Source organism: Pecten maximus, chromosome 7 (genome assembly GCF_902652985.1).
Source record: "Pecten maximus chromosome 7, xPecMax1.1, whole genome shotgun sequence".
NCBI classification, from domain to species: Eukaryota; Metazoa; Mollusca; class Bivalvia; order Pectinida; family Pectinidae; genus Pecten; species Pecten maximus.
The window spans coordinates 39,769,870-39,794,784 of NC_047021.1; the positions used below are offsets into that span (position 1 = coordinate 39,769,870).

Sequence of the window (24,915 nt, forward strand, 5' to 3'; positions counted from 1 at the left end):
CTGTGAGACATACATACATAGATACACCACGGCTATCCTCTGTCAGACCTCTGTGAGACATACATAGATACACCACAGCTATCCTCTGTCAGACCTCTGTGAGACATACATACATAGATACACCACAGCTATCCTCTGTCAGACCTCTGTGAGACATACATACATAGATACACCACGGCTATCCTGTCAATGGCAGGATTCCAATCATGGAAGTCACCCTTTGATTGTGCTGACTCCCAGTAAGCCCTGATGGCCCTGTCGTTGTCCCCAAGTGTTTGGTAACAAATTCCCAGAAGTGTGTGAACTATCCAGAATATGTGTCCCCCTTGTTTCCCATGATACTGAATCTTCATCAGGTCCTGTAATGCTTCATCCCGTCCTCTGGTGTCTCTAAGCTTGTGGCAACACAGAAAGTTCAGAAACAGGACATATGGTAGGGGGGAGATAAATATAAATTCATGATTTAGTTCTAAACTAAGATGAGGAAGATGGATATCCTCTTGACGAAAATAAATGGGATACATGTACATTTTCTGGAGTCTGTCCATCATACAGCCATGTGGTTGATGATTCTGCAGCTGTCTTTGCAATATACATAGTTCTGGATGAAGTAGGTTGTCCTGTGAGTAGTAGGATGCTAGTTTCATTACTCCTCTGCTCATCTCTAAGCATTTACAGAAATTTCCAGTTAGAAAATGAAAAGTTGCCAAATGCAACACTTCTGTTCCCATGACAACATTGGGGGTCATCCAGTATTTACATCTCCGCAGTCTCCGGTACCTTGTCTTGTTGCCTGGAGCTTCCGGTAGATCTTTAGAGATCAGTTCTGATGCAAGACATCGGATGCTGTCTATCGCACTGTAATATGTGAAAACTTCTTCAAAATTTGTCTTTGATGTCGATAACAAGTGCAATGCCTTGCTGACCTGCTCTTGTTTGAGTGGAGATCTCAATGACAAAGCAACAAGAGTCACCCTTGTCATGATCCAGGATATTTTGTTGTAAATTTGTTGCGGAAACAAGATTTGCCTGAACAGAGGTGTCACACAGATCCTCCCAAATTGAAGGTTTGATGAAGTTTCCTACCGAGAGGCACATCCATTTCATCTGACAGTAGTTGTCCAAAATGCCCAGTAGTATTTGTTGATTCTGTCCATGAACTTTCCTCTGGAACAAGTTGTTTGCTGGGATGAAGTAATGGGGACAGAATCCTGCCCTGACACACGCAATCAGAATGTTGAAGCAAAACCAAAAACAATCAAAAAGGTTTTTCTCTTGCCAGAATGTGTGGCTGGAATTCTCTATTGCATGAAACAGGATTGTTTTTAAGAAGTAGGAGCACAAGATGTCATCGTCCCCAATAGATTCTTTCAATGTCTCCTTTATTTGTTTTAAGAAATATTTCAACAGTGTGTACACTTTGACTTGGATGTTGCTAAAGGAATGAACCAAAGACCTTTCGGCAACTGCAAATGAGATTCTCCATTGTAGAAATGTATCTTCCGAACATTTATCGCCAACTGGGACAACATGAAATCCGTTGCTTACTGTTTTGTCTATCAGTGTTTGATGTGGCCATCCATACAGACGTGTGCGAGTAATCCATTCATTTGCTTCCTTTGGCCAACTGTTACACTGAAAACAATGAACTATATCTTTATCCTCCATACCTGTAAATGCGCTACTGGGTCCATTGGATTCACATTTTATACCAGGGATGGTTGTATAGAAACTGACCCATTCCTCCCTGTACATATCACTGGAAATGAACAATGAATTTCCAATTTGAACTAGTGAATTGGAAAAATATTTGTCAAATGAGTGTTTAAAAAATAGTTGATCTATCTCTAAATTGACATAGCCAGGGCGACAGTCTGCCTTTCGAATGTACAGAATGGTTTTGTGTACCAGGTGTTGAGGAATACACTGATCGGGGTACATTACTGCTACTGTCTTGTCTACATTCATTTTGTCCATATCTGAACCCTTTTGATAACATCCTTCCCCGTAACTTCCAGTGTCAATGTGATCATTAAAATCAGAATTTATCAAACTTTCAGTTAAGATTATTGCCTTCCTCTTGATGTTGATGGCCTCCTCTGTCCCAGTGTACTTCTTCTCCAGGTATTTGGACAGAAGCACAGACGTCTGCTCGCTCTCCATGGAATTCATCATAGTGATCTAAAAGAAATAGATCTCTAGTCTTTAACAAGATGTTCCTAAACTATTTCACCAGCGGAACAAAGTAAATTATCAATAGTATACATGTATTTCTCAAAATATTACAGGGCTTTTTCTCACTGGTTTGGGATGAGGCCTTTTTGTCTCATTTCGGAAAGAAAATTGGTGAATTGGGAAAGATTTTTTCAGGAGTTAACTGCAAGTTTTTGGAATTTGGCTTTAAAATAAAATAATTCCAATTGGGAATATTGCCCGTTAACGGCTCCCAAAAAGCCCTAAGGAAAAGTCCTGTATTTGATTAACATATTTTGAATTTTTACACTGATATCCAAAAAATCTTAAAAGGAGGAAAAACGATCCTCAGAAATAGATTTTAAACGTGAAATCAGTAGCTTAAAAAATAAGGCATGTTTAAATATTTGACACCTGATGATAACTTACCTGGCTACATTTATCTAGGTATATTTAACTCTCCCAGACCACATCAGTTTTAATTTGATCCGTGACTCTTGCGGTTTGATCGTGACTGAGACACAGAAATGTTTGTATTGACACCTCCGAGACCTATAGGCTGATAAACTGCGAAATCCCTGCGAATTTTTCGTGTGAATTTTGCATACATTATGTTTAAGTGTCTATAGGAGAGTTAGAAGTAACCAGGGTCCTTATAAGGTATCGCACTATTGCATCCCCATCAAGTTACGAAGGTCAATGTCAGCTTTAAATGCTACATCAACTTAACGAACCTAATGATAAATTGGGATTTTCTTGTTTGCAGATTAACAGCTGAAGACAATTTCCTGGTAAAACACAAAAAAAAAACCCACTTGAATGTGTTACTTAAGTCATTACAAGTACGCAGACATGTACAACCCAGTACAAGTGTGCCCTCGGAATAGTCTCTTCATCAACCTATCTAATAGGAAAAGGGGACTTACACGGAAAATAAACACTTTTCTTTGTTTCCCGACACCAGTGATCACAGAGTCTACATGAGGAAGTATTGCTTCCCGATGTGTTGTGATCTTAGATATAGGACACCCCATAGATTTATATTGGTCTCGGATGATACCAGGCTTATTACTTGATAAATATGGTAGTGTTTCTGACCATCTTCCTTATAATGCAAATTTTCCCCACTCTTATAATTACGTCCCCAATACCTGCTTTGAAGTGCCCTCATTTAAATGACCTTGACCAGTTTTCAAGGTCACATGGGTCAAATACGTTTTTCTGCAGTTCTAGAAGACCTATATGCCTGATATTAATCCAATCTCGGTTATAGAGCCTATAACCTAGAAGAAGAAGTAACATAAAACTAACTGCAGTTTAAAATTGGATAAGGGTAGGAGGGAATCTAACAGGAAGGAAATGCCTGCTGCCTTGTCAGAGAATTCTGAAGTGAAGTGAAGTGCTGGGGGAGGGGGGGGGGGGGGGGGGGGGGGGACACCACTTCGGCCATAGGATTCTCATCCAAAGGGAGTAAACAATTCATTGGTCAGCTGCTGGCTCATGTGTGCTGCTGACCTGACACCTACTGGTCAGTTTGACCAGTCATATGTAACCAAATATGGGCATTTAGATTGCTGACTTGTGAGTTCAAGGATCTATATATGATTTATAGCTGCAGAAAAAAACAGGAAAATGATTTAGAGAGTATTTTATCAAAAAAAATTGTCAACATAGATTAAGGGAAGTAGGAAAGATAGAAAATCAAACAAAATTGTTATTAGATGGTCAGCCGATGTCCATTTTACACATTCATAAAGGATAATATTGATAAACCCTGTAATAAACAAAATCATTTTCATTACCCCTGCCCAATTTTTCTTGATAAATTCGCTGCCATCATGAAAAAACTGGAAATTATTTATTTAGTTAAAGTACATAGAACAATTCTGCCATGTTACACGCTTTTAGCAAAAAGTGCAGCTTTTGACCATATTTGGCAATTACCCCCGGTACCCCCTCTGCTACTTGGAGAAAACTTGTTGTCACTTCTAAGCTTTAAGTCAGAATTCAGCTGGTTAGGTGACTGGCTGTACACATTGACTAGGAACACCATTCATAATGTTTTTCTATTGTTGTAGGTCAAAATATTTTCGAGGAAGAAAAATATTTGGTGACTGGGATATTAGAGTTGAACAGGTAAGTACAGTTTTAGTTCTTTATCGGGTTGTGAGTAATCCAAAACATTTTTCATCTGTAATATTTGTCTGTCTATCCTTCAATAACATTTATCACAAGATGGATGGATTGCCTTAGATTTCCATTCAGCAGATGGAAACACATTTAACATCTTTTGATGATAACTCTTTCAGCAGATGTTGATAATACTCCCTGCCTCCCCTCACTCAGCTGAATTCCATATCATTTTGACACATCCCACTCAGCTGATATATAATTGTTTGACACCTCCTCACTCAGCTGATGTAAAACCCTTTTGACACCTCCCCTAATCCTCACTCAACTAATGTAAACACCTTTTGACACCTCCCCTAATCCCTATTCAGCTGATATAAACACCTTTTGACACCTCCCCTCTCAGCTGATGTAAACACCTTTTGACACCTCCCCTAATCCTCACTCAGCTGATGTAAACACCTTTTGACACCTCCCCTAATCCCTATTCAGCTGATATAAACACCTTTTGACACCTCCCCTCTCAGCTTATGTAAACCTTTTGACACATCCCAACTAAGCTGATGTAAACACATTTTGACACATCCCAACTAAGCTGATGTAAACACCTTTTGACACATCCCCACTCAGCTGATGTAAACACCTTTTGACACCTCCCCTCTCAGCTGATGTAAACCTTTTGACACATCCCAACTAAGCTGATGTAAACACCTTTTGACACATCCCCACTCAGCTGATGTAAACACCTTTTGACACCACCCCTAATCCCCACTCAGCTGATTTTAACACCCTTTGACACTTCCCAACTAAGCTAATGTAAACACCCTTTGACACATCCCCACTCAACTGATGTAAACACCTTTTGACACTTCCCCTAATCCCCACTCAGCTGATGTAAACACTTTTGAACAACCTAACCCAGGGGCCTCTTGTATATGCTTTATATCTTAGCTACCCTGTCTTTATACAAAAAAAACATTCTTGTTCATTTGTCTCACCATAGAAAGCATGTTTTTTCATTTGCGTAAAAAATAATTTAACCAAATATTTCATTTCCACAATTTCGGATTTAAAGAAACTACACACCAAACTATGTTTTAATTTTTGTACTTTTTTTTGTAAAGTATTCCTTTTCCGAATTCTTACCAGCCATATTGATTGTAAAAGTTGTGGAAAATCTCAAAGTTAAACCAAGCAGATATAACGGTGAAGAAAAATGTTCCGATATGCTATAACTTGAGTAGCCCATTACATCATGTTGTCTCCGGTGGCCTGATCACAGTAGTAAAATGTTTGTCGTGCGACGTCTGCCAAAGTTTAGAGTCATTAGGAAATGTTAAGTACAGCACAGGGATACAGTTTGACAGGTTCGATTCGAGAATACCAGTCTGAAAAGTTACCCTAGCTCAACCAAAAGTAATATGATTTGAAAACAATTTTGAAACATGCTTTTTTATTGCAATTGTATTTGCAGGCACTTTTTTTGTACTCTCTCTGGTGTTAGTGTATTGATTTTAATCATCCTGATGTCCTCAAGATACAATATAATATCACCACTACCTCAAACCTCTCTTAGATATTAAACAAGACCACTTACAAAGAGACCAACTTTGTAAATTGATTACCTGAGTTAAGAGACCTCCTGAGTTAAGAGACCACCTGTGATAAGAGACCACCTGTGATAAGAGACCACCTGAGTTAAGAGACCTGAATTTAAAGACCTGTTATAAGAGACCACATGAGTTATGAGACCTGTGATAAGACACTACTTGTGATACGAGACCTGATTTCAGAAACCGCCTGTATTAAGACACCTGTGATAAGAGACCACCTGTATTAAGAGACCACCTGAGTTAAGAGACGATTTGAGTCGAGAGACCTTCTGAGTTAAGAGACCACCTGTATTAAGACACTACTTGTGATACGAGACCTGAGTTAAGAGATCATTTGAATTAAGAAACCTGTGATAAGAGACCACCTGAGTTAACAGACCACTTGAGTCAAGAGACCTTAGTTAAGAGATCATCTGTTTTTAGCCATCTATAAGAGATCACCTGAGTTCAGACTTCCTGGGTTGAGAGACCTGAATAAAGAGACCATCTGTATTAAGACACCTGTGATAAGAGACCTCTTGAGTTAAGAGACTACTTGTATTAAGACACCTGAGTTGAGAGACCTCCTGAGTTAAGAGCCTACCTGTATTAAGACACCTGAGTTGAGAGACCTCCTGAGTTAAGAGCCTACCTGTATTAAGACACCTGTGATAAGAGACCACCTGTGATAAGAGACCTCCTGAGTTAAGAGCCTACCTGAGTTGAGAGACCTGAATTAAGAGCCTACCTGTATTAAGACACCTGTGATAAGAGACCACCTGTGATAAGAGACCTCCTGAGTTAAGAGCCTACCTGTATTAAGACACCTGAGTTGAGAGACCTCCTGAGTTAAGAGCCTACCTGTATTAAGACACCTGAGTTGAGAGACCTCATTAGTTAAGAGCATACCTGTATTAAGACACCTGAGTTGAGAGACCTTCTGAGTTAAGAGCCTACCTGTATAAGACACCTGTGATAAGAGGCCACCTGAGTTCAGACTTCCTGAGTTGAGAGACCTCCTGAGTTAAGAGCCTACCTGTATTAAGACACCTGTGATAAGAGACCACCTGAGTTAAGAGCCTTCCTGTATTAAGACACCTGTGATAAGAGACCACCTGAGTTAAGAGCCTACCTGTATTAAGACACCTGTGATAAGAGACCACCTGAGTTAAGAGCCTACCTGCATTAAGACACCTGTGATAAGAGACCACCTGAGTTATGAGCCTACCTGTATTAAGACACCTGTGATTAGAGGTCTCCTGAGTTAAAAGGGCACCTGTGATAGAAGACTCCTTTGTCAATCCTTCCTCATACAAAGTCATGTCCTTTTAATGGTTATTCAATCTTTACATTTAGCCACCTGCTGGTTAATGCAGAGTCCTACATTGATCCAAGAACTCTTCTTATATCTTACATTGATTACCTATCAGTATATGCCTTCACCCAATGATTTCCTCTGGAATGCCTCCACATATCGAACTGTAGGTCAGTATGGCTACTAGACCTCGGACAGAATACACGTAACAAATCATTGTCACAAATAAAAGATAGGGAAACTGTTAATTCCATATGTCAGAGGTTTATTTAGTGTGTATTTGTTTGTTTGTTCGGTTTATCGCCTCGTGAACAGCCAGGGTAATTTTGAGGCGGGATCTCCTTGTAGTAGCTGGTGGCTACCTCACTGAATGACATACTGGAGGCTAGTCGCATGCCATCCAGAGTAATTAAAGTTAAATTGTCTTGCCAAGGATACAATCATGACAGCACAGCTTGACATATTTCTTAGATTCTCGAGAAATACAAAACCAATATTGGTAGGGATCGTCAAACCATGCACCTCAGATCTGCATCTGAGGTTACATTTCTTCAGAGAGATCATTTTGACAAATGTCTTGTAACAATCTCATAATCACATCTAATAATAACTTGGCTGACCAGTGGCCTCACAGAATTATGAGAAAACTTCATAATGGTCATATCTGTCACAATACACATCGGATCGTAACCCATGTATCATGATGATATGTATCGTATCCTGACCCTTGTATCATGATAATATCATTTCTTGTATCTTGAATCACGATATGTACCATATCATCACTAACTGGTCCATACACACCTGTAAGATTTACTGATACAGCGAGCGTAGAATTCATACTCCCTTTTAAAGATATTATTTTTTGTTAAATCAAAAACTAACATCAGCAATGTATCTTTTATTGCAGGCAGAATTCTCAGAGCTAAATTTGGCTTCCTATACAGACACAGGGACGATGGTGGATATTCAGATAATGAGAAATGGTACAAAAGTTGTTAGGTAAGTCGGACACAGGTCAGAACAGAGATCATCACTGGAGGGAATTAAGTGTAGTCTCAATTCTTGTTCTAAGCTTGGTGGAGTCGAAGGCTACCAATTTTACTCAAATGAATGACCTTGACTCACTTTTAGGGTTACAGGGGTCAAATGTCAAGATATGATATTGATATGTATTGTATGTTTCATAATCTATTTCACCAAAGTTTTCTTAGTTTTATGGTAGATTTTGCTTCCTATAAAAAGTTTAATTCAGTGAATATAATTGATTTGCATATCAAAATGTCAAAATATGAATAACACATCAAACAAGAATTTTAGGTTAACTCTAGGAGTCATCGCCGACCAAGGCAAAGACCAAATCATTCGGAACTCCATGGGAATCAACTTTCTGTTTTTTCTACGATCAATACTAATAGGTTCAGGATGGTACGAAATTATTTCTTCACAAAAAAAAAATAAAATAAAAAACACGCTCTCTCCTTCAGCGAAGTATTTGTGTGTTATTTCCTAAAATGATTCATACTTTTATATGGTCGAGAATGCCTGTTTGAGATAAATTATCATTGACAATGACCTGCTTTATCATTGAGTATTCCTAACTATTTTCTGCACAAATTATTACGCTTACTGCCTGGTTTTATGGAAGGGGAGATAACTCATGCATGCTCTTGTTGATGCGTTTGTTGCGACATAATAATGGAAAGTTACCTCATGGGTTGAATACTGTTTTTAGACTCATATTTCACTGGCAATCAGTAAGTGAAAGCTCTGAATGTTTCTATATTTTAAAACTTAAAATGAAAGTAGAGTACTTCTGATTGGTTCTGGTGTCATTTCCAAGAAATACAAAAATGGCAGTTCTGGTTGAGCTGCTGAAAATGATTATAAGGTGAAACCTTGCTCATTTTCACAACAGAGATTCCAAAAGCAATGATTAAAGAGCTTGCATAGTTAAAAGCAGTCGGTAGTGAAATGCTTGTACATGTAACACGTATGTGCAATTCAACAAATCACACAAACAGATAAGGTTGTCCCATTCATCGGTAACAAACAATGAAATAATTAAATCAGATTCTTCTCTGGAGAGATATGAAAGATAAAATATATAATCATGATACAGATCAATTGATATATGGAGAAAAAACATAGTAAATTGAATGAACGACCTTGAAAACGTAGGAACAAAAATATGTGCGATAGTAATTTACTGGAATCTTGCGGGGAATCATGATGTGGTTGATTAAGAAATTCGACAGACATTTTAAACACAAAGATGAATTGATCTAAGAATTAATCTTAATCATATTGTATGCTAATTCAAGTCAGCCTCAGGAAAAGTAATTCGGCATCCTTCAGCAAAACATTAACGCAACCGCAGCCTTTTCAGAGTCAATGAAATTCCTGAAAATGACATGATCACCATCGGTAAAACATCCAGAAATGCACAATTACTTAAAAAAAATAGTTGTTCCTATTTCCTGCTATTTTATATTTATATACTACTTGTTTTTCTCCTGTATTTCAATCCTTCGTGCACAGCACCTATGAGTGACCTTGTTACTTTGATTATGGAAAACCAGTGAAATATTGCCTCGGAGAACCGAAGGGTCATGCAGAACAAAACAAATTGAAACTGTCTAAGAATTCTTTACAAAATTACATTAGATCTAAACAAATATCTCATCTTAAGTTTGTTGGTTGCAGTGAATTTTTATGTAAAAACCCATTTTGTACAAAGTTGTATTGTGGAATCGATAATATCAATAGCTGTGTCCACATTTAAAAGACATCATCTGACACCTTTAACCCGAGGCATGTGTATATGATACAGGGATTATATATCGTAGAAGTCCTATAGTAGGCTGAAATGTGATTTACTGCTAGAACGGCAGTAACAGAAATGACTTGACTTGTAACTAATTATGCTCTGTAGAAGAAGGATATTTATAAACTTGTCAATTTGTGCTCACAAGAAAAGAAAACGAAAACTGCTGATATGTGTTTCCAGGGGTTTGTACAGCATTGATAGACATGAAATTATTTCTGAAGGATTGCTGACTACTAGCTTATTTATCAAAGCTTGGTATAAGGTTTTCAAAGTTCTTCTCATGTTTGAGGGATTTTTTAAAGTATTTGACTTTATATCACAATATGGTACAATTATAGGATTTTGATGATGTCCAAGTGTCACCTCTCCACATCCGAAGCTATTGGGCCCTCGGCTAAAAATCTAGTTCCTGACGTCTCCTGCCCTTAGTTAAATATCCAGTCGCTGTCTCCCTGCCCTTAGTTAAATATCCAGCCCCTGTCTCCTGCCCTTAGTTAAATATCCAGCCCCTGTCTCCCTGCCCTTAGTTAAATATCCACCCCCTGTCTCCTGCCCTTAGTTAAATATCCAGCCCCTGTCTCCCTGCCCTTAGTTAAATATCCAGTCCCTGTCTCCTGCCCTTAGTTAAATATCCAGCCCCTGTCTCCTGCACTTATAGTTAAATATCCAGTCCCTGTCTCCTGCCCTTAGTTAAATATCCAGCCCCTGTCTCCTGCACTTATAGTTAAATATCCAGTCCCTGTCTCCTGCCCTTAGTTAAATATCCAGCCCCTGTCTCCTGCACTTATAGTTAAATATCCAGCCCCTGTCTCCTACCCTTAGTTAAATATCCAGCCCCTGTCTCCTGCACTTAAAGTTAAATATCCAGCCCCTGTCTCCTTGCCCTTAGTTAAATATCCAGCCCCTGTCTCCTGCCCTTAGTTAAATATCATCCCCCTGTCCCCCTGCCCTTAGTTAAATATCCATCCCCTGTCTCCTGCCCTTAGTTAAATATCCAGCCCCTGTCCCCTGTCTCCTACCCTTAGTTAAATATCCAGCCCCTGTCTCCTGCACTTATAGTTAAATATCCAGCCCCTGTCTCCTGCCCTTAGTTAAATATCATCCCCCTGTCCCCCTGCCCTTAGTTAAATATCCAGTCCCTGTCTCCTGCACTTATAGTTAAATATCCAGCCCCTGTCTCCTACCCTTAGTTAAATATCCAGCCCCTGTCTCTGTGCCCTTAGTTAAATATCCAGTCCCTGTCTGCTGCCCTTAGTTAAATATCCAGCCCCTGTCTCCTGCCCTTAGTTAGATATACACCCTCTGCCTCACTACCCTTAGTTAGATATCCAGCCCCTTTCTCCCTGCCCTTAGTTAAATATCCAGACCCTGTCTCCCTGCCCTTAGTTAAATATCCAGCCCAAGTCTCCTGCCCTTAGTTAAATATCCATCCCCTGTCTCCTGCACTTATAGTTAAATATCCAGTCCCTGTCTCCTGCCCTTAGTTAAATATCCAGCCCCTGTCTCCTGCCCTTAGTTAAATATCCAGCCCCTGTCTCCTGCCCTTAGTTAAATATCCAGCCCCTGTCTCCTGCACTTATAGTTAAATATCCAGCCCCTGTCTCCTGCCCTTAGTTAAATATCCAGTCCCTGTCTCCTGCCCTTAGTTAAATATCCAGCCCCTGTCTCCTGCCCTTAGTTAAATATCCAGCCCCTGTCTCCTGCCCTTAGTTAGATATACACCCTCTGCCTCACTACCCTGAGTTAGATATCCAGCCCCTTTCTCCCTGCCCTTAGTTAAATATCCAGACCCTGTCTCCCTGCCCTTAGTTAAATATCCAGCCCAAGTCTCCTGCCCTTAGTTAAATATCCAGTCCCTGTCTCCGTGCCCTTAGTTAAATATCCAGTCCCTGTCTCCTGCCCTTAGTTAATATCAAGCCCCTGTCTACCTGCCCTTAGTTAAATATCCAGACCCCGTCTCCCTGCCCTTAGTTAAATATCCAGTCCCTGTCTCCTGCCCTTAGTTAAATATCCAGCCCCTTTCTCCCTGCCCTTAGTTAAATATCCACCCCATGTCTCCCTGCCCTTAGTTAAATATCCACCCCCTGTCTCCCTCCCCTTAGTTAAATATCCAGTCCCTGTCTCCTGCCCTTAGTTAAATATCCAGCCCCTTTCTCCCTGCCCTTAGTTAAATATCAACCCCTGTCTCCGTGCCCTTAGTTAAATATCCAGTTCCTGTCTCCCTACCCTTAGTTAAATATCCAGTCCCTGTCTCCTGCCCTTAGTTAAATATCCAGTCCCTGTCTCCTGCCCTTAGTTAAATATCCAGCCCCTTTCTCTGTGCCCTTAGTTAAATATCCAGCCCCTGTCTCCGTGCCCTTAGTTAAATATCCAGTCCCTGTTTCCCTGCCCTTAGTTAAATATCCAGCCCCTGTCTCCCTGGCCTTAGTTAAATATCCAGCCCCTTTCTCCGTGCCCTTAGTTAAATATTCAGTCCCTGTTTCCCTGCCCTTAGTTAAATATCCAGCCCCTGTCTCCCTGCCCTTAGTTTAAATATCCAGCCCCTTTCTCCGTGCCCTTAGTTAAATATCTAGCCCTTGTCTCCTGCCCTTAGTTAAATATCCAGCCCCTGTCTCCTGCCCTTAGTTAAATATCCAGCCCCTGTCTCCTGCACTTATAGTTAAATATCCAGCCCCTGTCTCCTGCCCTTAGTTAAATATCCAGCCCCTGTCTCCTGTCCTTAGTTAAATATCCAGCCCCTTTCTCCCTGCCCTTAGTTAAATATCCAGCCCCTGTCTCATACCTTTAGTTAAATATCCAGCCCCTGTCTCCCTGGCCTTAGTTAAATATCCAGCCCCTTTCTCCGTGCCCTTAGTTAAATATTCAGTCCCTGTTTCCCTGCCCTTAGTTAAATATCCAGCCCCTGTCTCCCTGCCCTTAGTTAAATATCCAGCCCCTTTCTCCGTGCCCTTAGTTAAATATCTAGCCCTTGTCTCCTGCCCTTAGTTAAATATCTAGCCCTTGTCTCCTGCCCTTAGTTAAATATCCAGCCCCTGTCTCCTTGCCCTTAGTTAAATATCCAGTCCCTGTCTCCCTGCCCTTAGTTAGATATAAACCCTCTGTCTCACTACCCTTAGTTAAATATCCATCCCTTGCCCTCTCCTTTAAGCAACATATTAATACTGCCCCCATGAACCCCTGCACCCCGGCCCCCAGCCCACCTGCTCCCCCTCTGCCCCCTCCCCCTCCCCCTCCCCTTAGTTGAATTCCAATTCTTCTCTTTCTTCATCTAATGATGCTGTAATTCCACTGAAGTTCAGATTGAGAGTTTTAATGTACATCATTAGAAGTGAAGTTTACCCCTGCGCCTATAGAGCCTATATATGGTGGCAATATCTGGGCTGTAATCAGGATGTATAGGATTTCCTAGAAATGTCCTGTGATGTATAATTGGTGATAGAGCTATACAGATGTACTTGAGGGATGGCTAAGGGACCTCTTACCTTGGAATTGATGTTTTAACATCTTTCGGTTGTGACATTCATCTAAAAGGTCAGAAGAATCACAACCCACGCTTCAATTCTAAATTACAGATCATTTTCTACCTATATGCTTTCAGGCCCATTTATGGGAAGCAAGAGGTACCGAAGCCCATAGAATATATATATACAGTGGAACTTCGTTAACTCGAACTCGGATAACTCGAATACCCCGCTTAACTCGAAGTACCTCGTCGGTCCCGGCCGAATTCTCTCTTTATCTTAGTAAAAAAAACTCGAAAAACTCGGATAATACGAAGTGAAAATTTGGTCCCAACAATAAAAATCCTATTTGAAATGAACGAATAACTCGAAGTATAATTTTCGTTGATCGGTGGTAAACGCCGACATTTTTTAAGAGCTAAATTCCGTTTGTAATACTGAACATATCGGCAGTTTCATAAATTCATAAAAGAAATTGTCGGTTGAATCTTATAACAACAAGTCTTGGTGATAAAAAGTACTGCTTTACTTACATCAGGTAATTTCCTAAGGCGGTCGCCGATATTAGTACACACGATAGTCAACAACTCATCTACCCGCTCGCTCAAGCGGAACTAATCTCTGACACACCGGTAGATCTACCCGGCTGATGTTTTTACAGGTGTAGAAATGAAACGTCACCGGCGCCAATTAAATCTTTAAACTGCTGAAACAATAGCGTAATTACTGCCGAGGTGTTCAGAGTACGACTGTAACGGTCAGTGCTGTCTATTAAATCGGATAAAACGCCAACTCAGTCACAGTAACATTTTATATGCACATGCGCAGCCCAACTTCCGGTGCTAATACACATGGAAATGGCGTGGTTATCAATTAAAAGTAAGTAGGCCGATCAAACAGTATTTTATATGTCCAATAAAAGGTAGTGGTTCGGTTACGTTTTGCATGCAATCTGTGTTAAACTTAAACGGTTATTTGATTTGACATGAATAACTTGTTATTTTGTCGAATTCCGTTTTATCGTTTACCTTTTGCAAGCATGACTTGCACATCAGATCGTTATTGAAGTGACTAAGTGAAAGAAACTTTATCGTGACTGTATATCGGCAAAACTACACCAAATTACAAGTGACATAACGAAACATTACATATATATTTACATGTATTGACCAGTCTTCACACTAAACTGATGAGCGACAGAGCGGAGTTATAATGATTATATAATATTGACAAATATTGACCAAACTTTTCACGAAAAATGATAACTCGCTTAATTCGAACACTCGGATAACTCGAAGTTTTTTCGTGGTCCCGTCGACTTCGAGTAAACGAAGTTCCACTGTATATATATATAGGCAGAATTTCAATGAGGTTTGCTTTGTCCTCTGTACAAAGGATGTAGTGTTGAATATTGTATAGACTTAAAGAGTCAAGAGATATCTTCAAACATTTTATTGGACCATATTGAGTAAAGAGTCAAGAGATATCTTCAAACATTTTATTGGACCATATTGAGTAAAGAGTCAAGAGATATCTTCAAACATTTTATTGGACCATATTGAGTCAAAAAATGTTTTTTTTTAAATTCACAGAACAAATTAAGTCGAGAGATATTTGATCAATTTCAATGTGGTAGGGTTCAGGGGGGTTGGGGGGTTGGGGATGCAGAGGAGATGAGGGTGGGGGATATAGTGATATCCATGTATAACCTGTTTACAAAAAAAAAAAATATATATATCCCATGTAGAATCAATGACACATCTTGAGAACTCTTCAATGACTTTTTGGTTAATATTAACACCATGATAGCCTGATATGAAGTTCTACACCTGATCATAGTCTGGTGGTTAACAGTCAAGGTTAAATGGTCAAAGGTCACATCTGACCCCTTCCACATGGGACACAAAGAGTTATTTTGAATCAATGCCATACCTGGGGAACCCCTCAGCACCATATAGTATCACAATATCCAGTTGTTTGCGTAGTAGTTGGGGCATCCATGTCCTAGACCTTTTCTAGTTTTTCAGGATATGTGCTTTTTATGTAGCATTAGCTCACCTGGCCTGAAAGATCCATTAATTGTCAACTTTTCCATCTAAAGGACTTCTTCTTATTAAGCAAGAGTCTCAGAGTTATGATATATGGATTATAGGTTCCTTAGAGGAGGTCCAACAATGCTTGCGAAGAGAAATGACCTTAATCCATATCTAAGGTCACAGGGGTCATATTTGTTGAAATCTTTAAACAACATCTGCTGATTGACCCAAAACCTAGAATATATTGCTGATAGGTTCCTGCAAAGTCCAACAAAATTTGCGAAATGAATTGACTTTGACCCATATTCAAGGTCACAGGGGTAAGATTTGTTAAAACATTTAAACCACACAAACCAAAAGGCCCATGATCATGATATTTGGCTGGTAGCTAGGTTCCTGGTGGTTTTCATTTTACAGATTTTTGTGGGTTTTTTCCTATAATTTTATACATTTTAAAACATGAACCAGTTGCACTGGCTGAGGATAGTCGTATACTCTTTGATCATTATAAAATAAACACTTAGTCCACAATAGTCTCATAGAGTAGTGTTTCCATGTACCCCGATCTTACAAGGAATAAAAACACTGGTATACCTTTGGGTATTAAATATAACTTATTGACTGTTGGAAACCCACAAAGTGTTTGGCTAAAGCTATTTTGTGTAAGTCTGCCGAACCACATTTCAGCAATCAATTGGCGACAGTTCTTGTGTGATGTAGGCTTGTGATCCTAGCGTTCTTCCCGTTATAAATACTGAGATAGTCTATACACAACTGCGTTTCTACATTGATTTTATATTATCTAGCAATCCATCATTCACCCTGGACTATTTCCCCAATGAAAATGTGCCTCTGGTTGGTGATGTTGTATGCCTTCTCTCCCCGGCTAATGCTCCTTTGAAGTTCTCGTCCACAAAATCCAGGTCGATCAGAAGCTTGGTTTTTGTAAACAGGGCTAGTTAATAGAACTGACAGTGTTGGATCCGGTGATTAAGTCAAACCTAATTAAGACTGTTAATTAGTAATAGTTGGATTCTGGGTGTAGTTGATCTTTTTATGTCCTCTGTCATCCAAAAATGTCCTGAGGGGATCTTAGTGTATCTTTAGATCTTAATACATGTACGTTTATATCTTAGGACATCTTGATATGTCCTTAATTAATCTCTTATTATATATCTTAATGTCATCTTCATTTATATTAGAAAGGTCTTAATTTCTTAATGTCATCTTGATATGTTCTAAATAATAATATACTTGAATGTTATCTTGATATACATCATAGAAAGATCTTAATATATTTTAAAGAGGTCTCAATGTCAACTTGATATATCTTAGAAAGATCTTAATTTTTCAAGCCATCTTGATATGTTCTAAATAGATCTTAATATATTTTAATGTTACCATGATATATCTTTAAAAGATCTTAATGTCATTTTGATATATTTTAAAATGATCTTAATGTCATTTTAATCTTAATGTCATCTATATATATTATACTGTGAGATTGATGTGTCCATACAGTACATGATCCTATTTGGTCCGAATGTTATCATTATATATCCTTAAGTTATCTTAATATGTTTAAATGTCATCTTGTTATATGTCTCAATATGTTTGTAATTTGTGAAATCATAAACGACTTAACTTGATCTGAATATGTCTTAATGTGATCATAATAATGTCTTAATGTGATCATAATAATGTCTTAATGTGATCATAATAATGTCTTAATGTGATCATAATAATGTCTTAATGTGATCATAATAATGTATTAATGTGATCATAATAATGTCTTAATGTGATCATAATAATGTCTTAATGTGATCATAATAATGTATTAATGTGATCATAATAATGTATTAATGTGATCATAATAATGTCTTAATGTGATCATAATAATGTCTTAATGTGATCATAATAATGTCTTAATGTGATCATAATAATGTATTAATGTGATCATAATAATGTCTTAATGTGATCATAATAATGTTGAATATATCTTAATGTGATCTTAATACATCTTAATGTGATCCTAATATATCTTAATGTGAACTTGATATATCTTAATGTGATCCTAATATATCTTAATGTGAACTTAATATATCTTAATGTGAGCATAATATATCTTAATGTGATCTTAATATATCTTAATGTGAACTTAATATATCTTAATGTGAACTTAATATATCTTAATGTGATCTTGATATATCTTATTGTGAACTTAATACATCTTAATGTGATCCTAATATATCTTAATGTGAACTTAATATATCTTAATGTGATCCTAATATATCTTAATGTGAACTTAATACATCTTAATGTGATCTTAATATATCTTAATGTGAACTTAATATATCTTAATGTGATCTTAATATATCTTAATGTGATCTTAATATATCTTAATGTGATCTTAATATATCTTAATGTGATCTTGATATATCTTATTGTGAACTTAATACATCTTAATGTGATCCTAATATATCTTAATGTGAACTTAATATATCTTAATGTGATCTTAATATATCTTAATGTGAACTTAATATATCTTAATGTGATCTAAATATATCTTAATGTGATCTTAATATATCTTAATGTGATCTTGATATATCTTATTGTGAACTTAATACATCTTAATGTGATCCTAATATATCTTAATGTGTACTTAATATATCTTAATGTGATCTTAATATATCTTAATGTGATCTTAATATATCTTAATGTGATCTTGATATATCTTATTGTGAACTTAATACATCTTAATTTAATCCTAATATATCTTAATGTGATCTTGATATATCTTAATGTGATCTTGATATATCTTAATGTGAACTTAATATATCTTAATTTAATCCTAATATATCTTAATGTGAACTTAATATATCTTAATGTGAACTTAATATATCTTAATGTGATCTTGATATATCTTAATGTGATCTTAATATATTTTAATGTGAACTTAATATATCTTAATGTGAACTTAATATATCTTAATGTGAACTTAATATATCTTAATGTGATCCTAATATACCTTAATGTGAACTTAATATATCTTAATTTAATCCTAATATATCTTAATGTTATCTTGATATATCTTAATGTGAGCTTAATATATCTTAATGTGATCTTAATATATCTTAATGTGAACTTAATATATCTTAATGTGAACTTAATATATCTTAATGTGAACAGAACTTAATATATCGTATGTGAGTTGAATACATCCTGAACAGATCCTATTATAGTTCTAGTGTGGTCATGATATGTCCTAAAATTACCAATATAACAAATTTAACAAAAAAACGTTGCCATATTGAAAATTATTCAATATATAGTGAAAAAAGACAATTTCTTTATCTTGTCAGCCAGACAAAGCTCTGGTATTATAAATACTGCATAATAATGACTTAATTGAACCTGTACAGAAAGATTATCGTTATATTGTGGGAACTTCACCTCAATGCCTCTGACAGTAAACGTATTAGTCTGTAATAACAAACATTAATGGACAGGAGAGACAATGTAATTATAGAGTGGAGATCGAGGCAGATGTAGTTTAACTTGTAAGCTGACTGTGCCTTTTAGCAGCACGCAAACCTGGTACATTATTAATTGTTGTAGGAGTCGGTAAAAATCAATCACAAACACATCCAAGTACTGTATCAATGTATATGATGTGGTGTCCTAGTTTGGCAGTCCTGAGAAGTCCTGTATATGATGTGGTGTCCTAGTTTGGCAGTCCTGAGAAGTCCTGTATATGATGTGGTGTCCTAGTTTGGCAGTCCTGAGAAATACTGTATATGATGTGGTGTCCTAGTTTGGCAGTCCTGTGAGGTCCTGTATATGATGTGGTGTCTTAGTTTGGCAGTCCTGAGAAGTCCTGTATATGATGTGGTGTCCTAGTTTGGCAGTCCTGTGAGGTCCTGTATCAGTATATATGATGTAGTGTCCTAGTTTGGCAGTCCTGTGAGGTCCTGTATCAGTATATATGATGTGGTGTCCTAATTTGGCAGTCCTGAGAAGTCCTGTATATGATGTGGTGTCCGAGTTTGGCAGTCCTGAGAAGTCCTGTATATGATGTGGTGTCCTCGTTTGGCAGTCCTGAGAAATACTGTATATGATGTGGTGTCCTAGTTTGGCAGTCCTGAGAAATACTGTATATGATTTGGTGTCCTAGTTTGGCAGTCCTGAGAAATACTGTATATGATTTGGTGTCCTAGTTTGGCAGTCCTGAGAAGTCCTGTATATGATGTGGTGGCCGAGTTTGGCAGTCCTGAGAAGTCCTGTATATGATGTGGTGTCCGAGTTTGGCAGTCCTGAGAAATACTGTATATGATGTGGTGTCCTAGTTTGGCAGTCCTGATCAGTCCTGTATATGATGTGGTGTCCTAGTTTGGCAGTCCTGAGAAGTCCTGTATATGATGTACATGTGGTGTCCTAGTTTGGCAGTCCTGAGAAGTCCTGTATATGATGTGGTGTCCGAGTTTGGCAGTCCTGAGAAGTCCTGTATATGATGTGGTGTCCTAGTTTGGCAGTCCTGAGAAGTACTGTATCAATGTATATGATGTGGTGTCCTAGTTTGGCAGTCCTGAGAAATACTGTATCAATGTATATGATGTGGTGTCCTAGTTTGGCAGTCCTGAGAAGTCCTATCTCCATTGAGCATTGTTTATTGATATTGTGGCAGTAGAATTTAGATTAGAGTATCTGTTATAAACAGAAGTCAATAAGGGAATCTGAGTATTGATAGGAGTCCATCTGAGTATTAATAGAAGATATTAAAGGAGTCTTGAGTATTGATAGAAGAATATAGGGGCATCATTCATCTGTCAGTCTGTCCACTCAGTTTTCCTCACTTTTCTCAGCCATACTTAAGGTATGTTGGTGAAAGTTGGTATTGAATTTGAGTATGCTTATATGAGTAGCTACAGATCTTGAATGGTAACATATGCCTTCTTGCAGCACCTACCGAAATGTAGTGTTATTGTTTCGCACTGATTAAGGTATTTACAAGATATGGTTGTTGACACTTTTAAATATCGTAATGAAGGGAAAGTCTTAGTTTGATGATATATTTTAGAAAAATATTCTGATATTTTCCAACAGTCAATTTTACAGTTATAGTCGATTAAAGAAAAAAGAATTTTGGGGCGTAAATTTGAACTGTTGAAGATATATTGTCATGAAGAATACTTTCATCATCTGAAGAATGCATACAGCATAATATACTATATTAGCTAGAAGGTACTTTGATCACTAAGACGAAAGTAAATTTAATTCTGAAATGAGATTTTGTCTTGGCTATCAATTTTGAACTAGTGTAATTTTCTGTGTATTGCCCGCTACTGTAGATTGCCCGCATTAGTCAAAATAATGGTTTTATGATTTAAAGTCTGCAGATAACCCGCTCAGGTATATTACCCGTGCTCCGTGCCTGTGTTGGTTTGTGTTTCTCGGGAAGCTGGGAAACAAACAAGTCTGTGCTTTGGTGGTTGTGTCCTTTGGCAGGACAGGCCTCCTGTATGTTTATCAGTGAGGTAGTCACCAACTACTACAAGGAGACCCCGTCTCAAAATGGCCCTGCTGTTCACGGGGTGATAAATCCAGCAAACAAGCAAACAAGCAAATTTGTTTTCAAGCTTTAGGTAATCAAAAACAAGTCAAAAATAGCTGGTTTATGGTGATTGACTTTGTATCTCTACAGATCCTTCAAGCCTGATTTTCTGCTCATACGACAAAATGTCAAGGATGCTTCCGAGGATTGGAAAAACCTTCTGATCGGATTTCAGTATGGCGGTATTCCCAGCGTCAACTCTCTTCATTCCATCTATAACTTCCAGGACAGACCGTGGGTGGTACGTTGTTAACACTTTGATTGCCATTCTGCTAACCAGTGTTTCAAAATCTTTATAGTCATCAGAGTTTTTAAATGTAAGTGTCGTCTGCTCACCAAAACAAACATCTAAATGACTCAGACGGTCAGTCATGTCCATATGTGACTCATTTGAATATTTGGAGAATTTTTGAGCTGGGGTTGAACATTGATGAAATCATTATAGCAGACATTTTCTATATATTTACCAATAGTCTGACATTTAAATAACACATGACTTGTCATTCCAGTTTTCTCAATTGATCAAAATCCAGAAGAAGCTTGGTCGTGACAATTTCCCATTGATCGAGCAAGCTTACTACCCAAACCATAAGGAAATGGTGAGTTCATCGTAATTGTTTTTTGTTTTGAATCACAATGGTGTCATTTCATATGGCACCATGCAGTTATAAATGTCAACATTTCAGCTATAAGTCAATTCTAACATTACAACTCAACACAATCAATATCGTTACTCTTCAACAAAGTATTAAACGGTAACAAGTCAGATTAAAATCATTTTCAGTTACTATGGGCTCCACTGTAGAACTATTAAATTTTGTATGATCGAGGTAGAATTTTAGAATTGTTTGAACAATAGTAATATGTTATTCAATAAAATGTGCTTGGTGAAATTTGAATAATAAAGCCAGGTCTCGTTATAATTTTTATCTTTTTTATTTACACAACAAAACCATTAGATGCAAATTGAATTATAGTTAAACCTGCCTCTATATTTCTACGACTTTCAGTCTTACCAGATCTATCCAGTGTTCCCCTGGCGATTTACTTGAACGTCCGTAACTGTATTCAACGACTCTCAGTGTAATGTGACTAACAATCTTGAGTTTTTAAACCTTTATTAGATTATTTTATGGTGTTTTTATGCCCCCGCCATGACATATAGTGTTACCAATGCCCGTCCCGTCCCATCCTGTCGCGTCCCGATGCAATGTAATTAGCTAATCTAATGAACTGCTCATGCAATCCTCACCAAACTGTATTTCGGGGTGTCAAGTGGCAGCAGGGGCATTTATGTCTTGCAGACATTTTCTAGTTTATCCATTTTATCCGTCGACTTTCATCAAGATCAACTCAAAAATTCAAAATGACAATTCATTGACAAGTTTAATCACACCAGCAGCATATTAAACAGAATAATAAATTGATTTAATTATTAATTATTACATCAATTATAAAAATCAATAACTTGAATTACTATCAACTATGAAATTCTTAGTCTGACAATGATAATATGTTAAAAAAGAAATAAGAATGTAAAAATTCATTATTATTGAACATTCCTGTGTCTATCTAATCATGTATTCCATAAATTCAGATATTTTTTGGTATATTTTGAGATTTTTATCAAATTAGATTTTTGACAAATTATATCAATAAGAAAAAAAAATGAGTTTATTTTTTAAATTACAATAGATTTATTTATGCTGAATAAATATGCTTTCTGAAAACTGCTGTATCGCTTTAAATAGGTATTGTCTATATAATAACCTGAGGTGAAGATTTGAAGTTTGTTGTTTGACACTCCCTACCTGTGTCATTTTGTGTTTCTCGGGAAGTGAGGTGGTCACCAACTACTACCAGGAGAACTCCACCTGAAAATGACCCTGGCTGTTCACAGGGCGATAAACCAAGCAAAGAAACAAGTATAGTGTGATGTAATTGTCAGAGTTATCTCCCTTTCAACAGTGGTAGTTTGTCACTGAAAACAATTCCAAGAAGTTAGCAAGTCAGAATTCCACTTGTGGAATTTCATTTGGTGCTAAATATGAGAGAGAATAAAAAAATATTTCCTGAAGAGCATCTAACAGGAATCAAATCTTCAATGTGATAAATCCACAATAATCATCCCTTTAAGAAATGTTCCACAATGACCAGACATTTTATGGTTTATCTAAACTTTAACAGCGTTATTTCAGACTTTAACATGGCCTTGACCCTTGGAAATAATTCTTTTCAGACAGAGTTATACTCTACACAAAGACAACATGGTTTTACTTTACCATCCAACAAAATATCCAGACTAAAAAGGTTTTGTTCTAACAAAGTATATTTCACAAAAACCTATACTAACAATGTAAGGGGATGCTGTTTTTGTATTTAAAAAAAAACCAATTGTTTTCTACATTGTTCGGGTTGGTTTTGAAAATTCCAACTCTTTTCAAAAAAATTTTTTTTGTGAACAAGTCTTTTGTTTCCATGCTCTATTTTTCCCAGAAGAAATGGTTTTGATGTCCATTTGCAGTGAGGCATTGATCAATCTGTGGGTTTGTTTTCCATGCACATCCTCTTTGACCTTTCTGGTTTAGATATTCACAGATGCCATATTTGGTGTAACAGCTGAAAATACCGGTATCCATCTTACAATGGCTGTTATTGTGTGCCGATGTCTTTCGCTTACATTGCGAGCCAGTACAACAGCGTACCTGTGGGAATAAGATATCATAGAAACACCTGCATGTCATTCATAATGTTATAAATCACAAAGATATACACAATTATGCCTTTGTCTGAAAATAATCCTAGACTTTCTGAGGATAGGCCAAAAAAAAGTAGTTTCCTGTGTCCCAACTATCTCCAAATCTACACTGGAAGTTTTATTGCAATTTTTGAAGAAGCATTGTTATTTTCATCATGATGTGTGTAAATTATAAAAAAGAATATTGAATATATATACCGTAAAAACTTTTTTTTGTATTGAAATAAAGTCTGAAGTTGAGGGTGCGCAAATTATACAGGTATATATATGTTTTGAAGTTTTTTTTAACTGAAAAAAGATTGTCAATTCTCAATGTCCGCCATTTTTGAAAAAGACAGAAATTCCCGATAGGAACTTGAAGATTTATAAACATGCTCACAGCAATTTATTCTTGTTAAATGTATGAAATATTGAAATATTCAAGGAAGTATGATGCTCTTTATCAATCAGGTAGTATGAAACCAAAATGTTATTTTTTGGCCAGAATTTAATTGATGAGGTCCTCCAGCATTACTATGCATGAATGTTAGTACGTTACAATTAGTGCTGGACAACATAAAACAAAATAACTCATTACACATTGGTATGTGTTGATGGGAGACGATGTAAGAGAGAAAACTGCATCTGGTGATTTTAGAATTTCTGAAGCAGTGCTAAGAGTATGTTTTTTTATGTAACACACAATCTGATTGGTTTGTTTGAATGATGCATGTTGTATTTAAACTGTATGATTATAAGACTCTCAGACTTGCATGGCTGTGGCAGTATAGCCAGGTTGTCATGGTAACTGATAAAAATGTCAACTTGTACCTAACTCACCTGACATCGACAATTCTTCTGGTATAGACTCAGCAGTCCCGTTTTTTGTCGATAAGTTACCGTGGCCATGTCTTCTACCCAGCCACAGCTGTCAATCCATAACTTCCTTTGGCGAATGTCACCTGCCATTATGTACGTTTTATCTTTTAAAAGTGACACGCGGCAGTCAT

At 37.2% G+C, this 24,915-nt stretch overlaps 2 protein-coding genes across 2 annotated transcripts in view; one reads left to right on the forward strand and one right to left on the reverse strand.

Moving 5' to 3' along the window:
• LOC117330819 (synapsin-like) overlaps nucleotides 1-24,915 on the forward strand; it is a 180,064-nt gene that overhangs the window by 71,869 nt on the left and 83,280 nt on the right. The window contains exons 4-7 of the mRNA XM_033889330.1: nucleotides 4,272-4,329; nucleotides 8,141-8,232; nucleotides 21,259-21,409; nucleotides 21,678-21,767. Coding sequence (XP_033745221.1) covers nucleotides 4,272-4,329; nucleotides 8,141-8,232; nucleotides 21,259-21,409; nucleotides 21,678-21,767 — 391 coding nt within the window. The remainder of the gene's footprint in view (nucleotides 1-4,271; nucleotides 4,330-8,140; nucleotides 8,233-21,258; nucleotides 21,410-21,677; nucleotides 21,768-24,915) is intronic.
• Nucleotides 84-2,734, reverse strand: LOC117330820. Its single transcript, XM_033889331.1, has 2 exons — nucleotides 2,623-2,734; nucleotides 84-2,181 (listed from the first exon to the last, which is right to left on the reverse strand). Exon 2 carries the CDS (start codon nucleotides 2,173-2,175, stop codon nucleotides 880-882), a length of 1,296 nt encoding a protein of 431 aa, XP_033745222.1. The 5' UTR covers nucleotides 2,176-2,181; nucleotides 2,623-2,734; the 3' UTR covers nucleotides 84-879.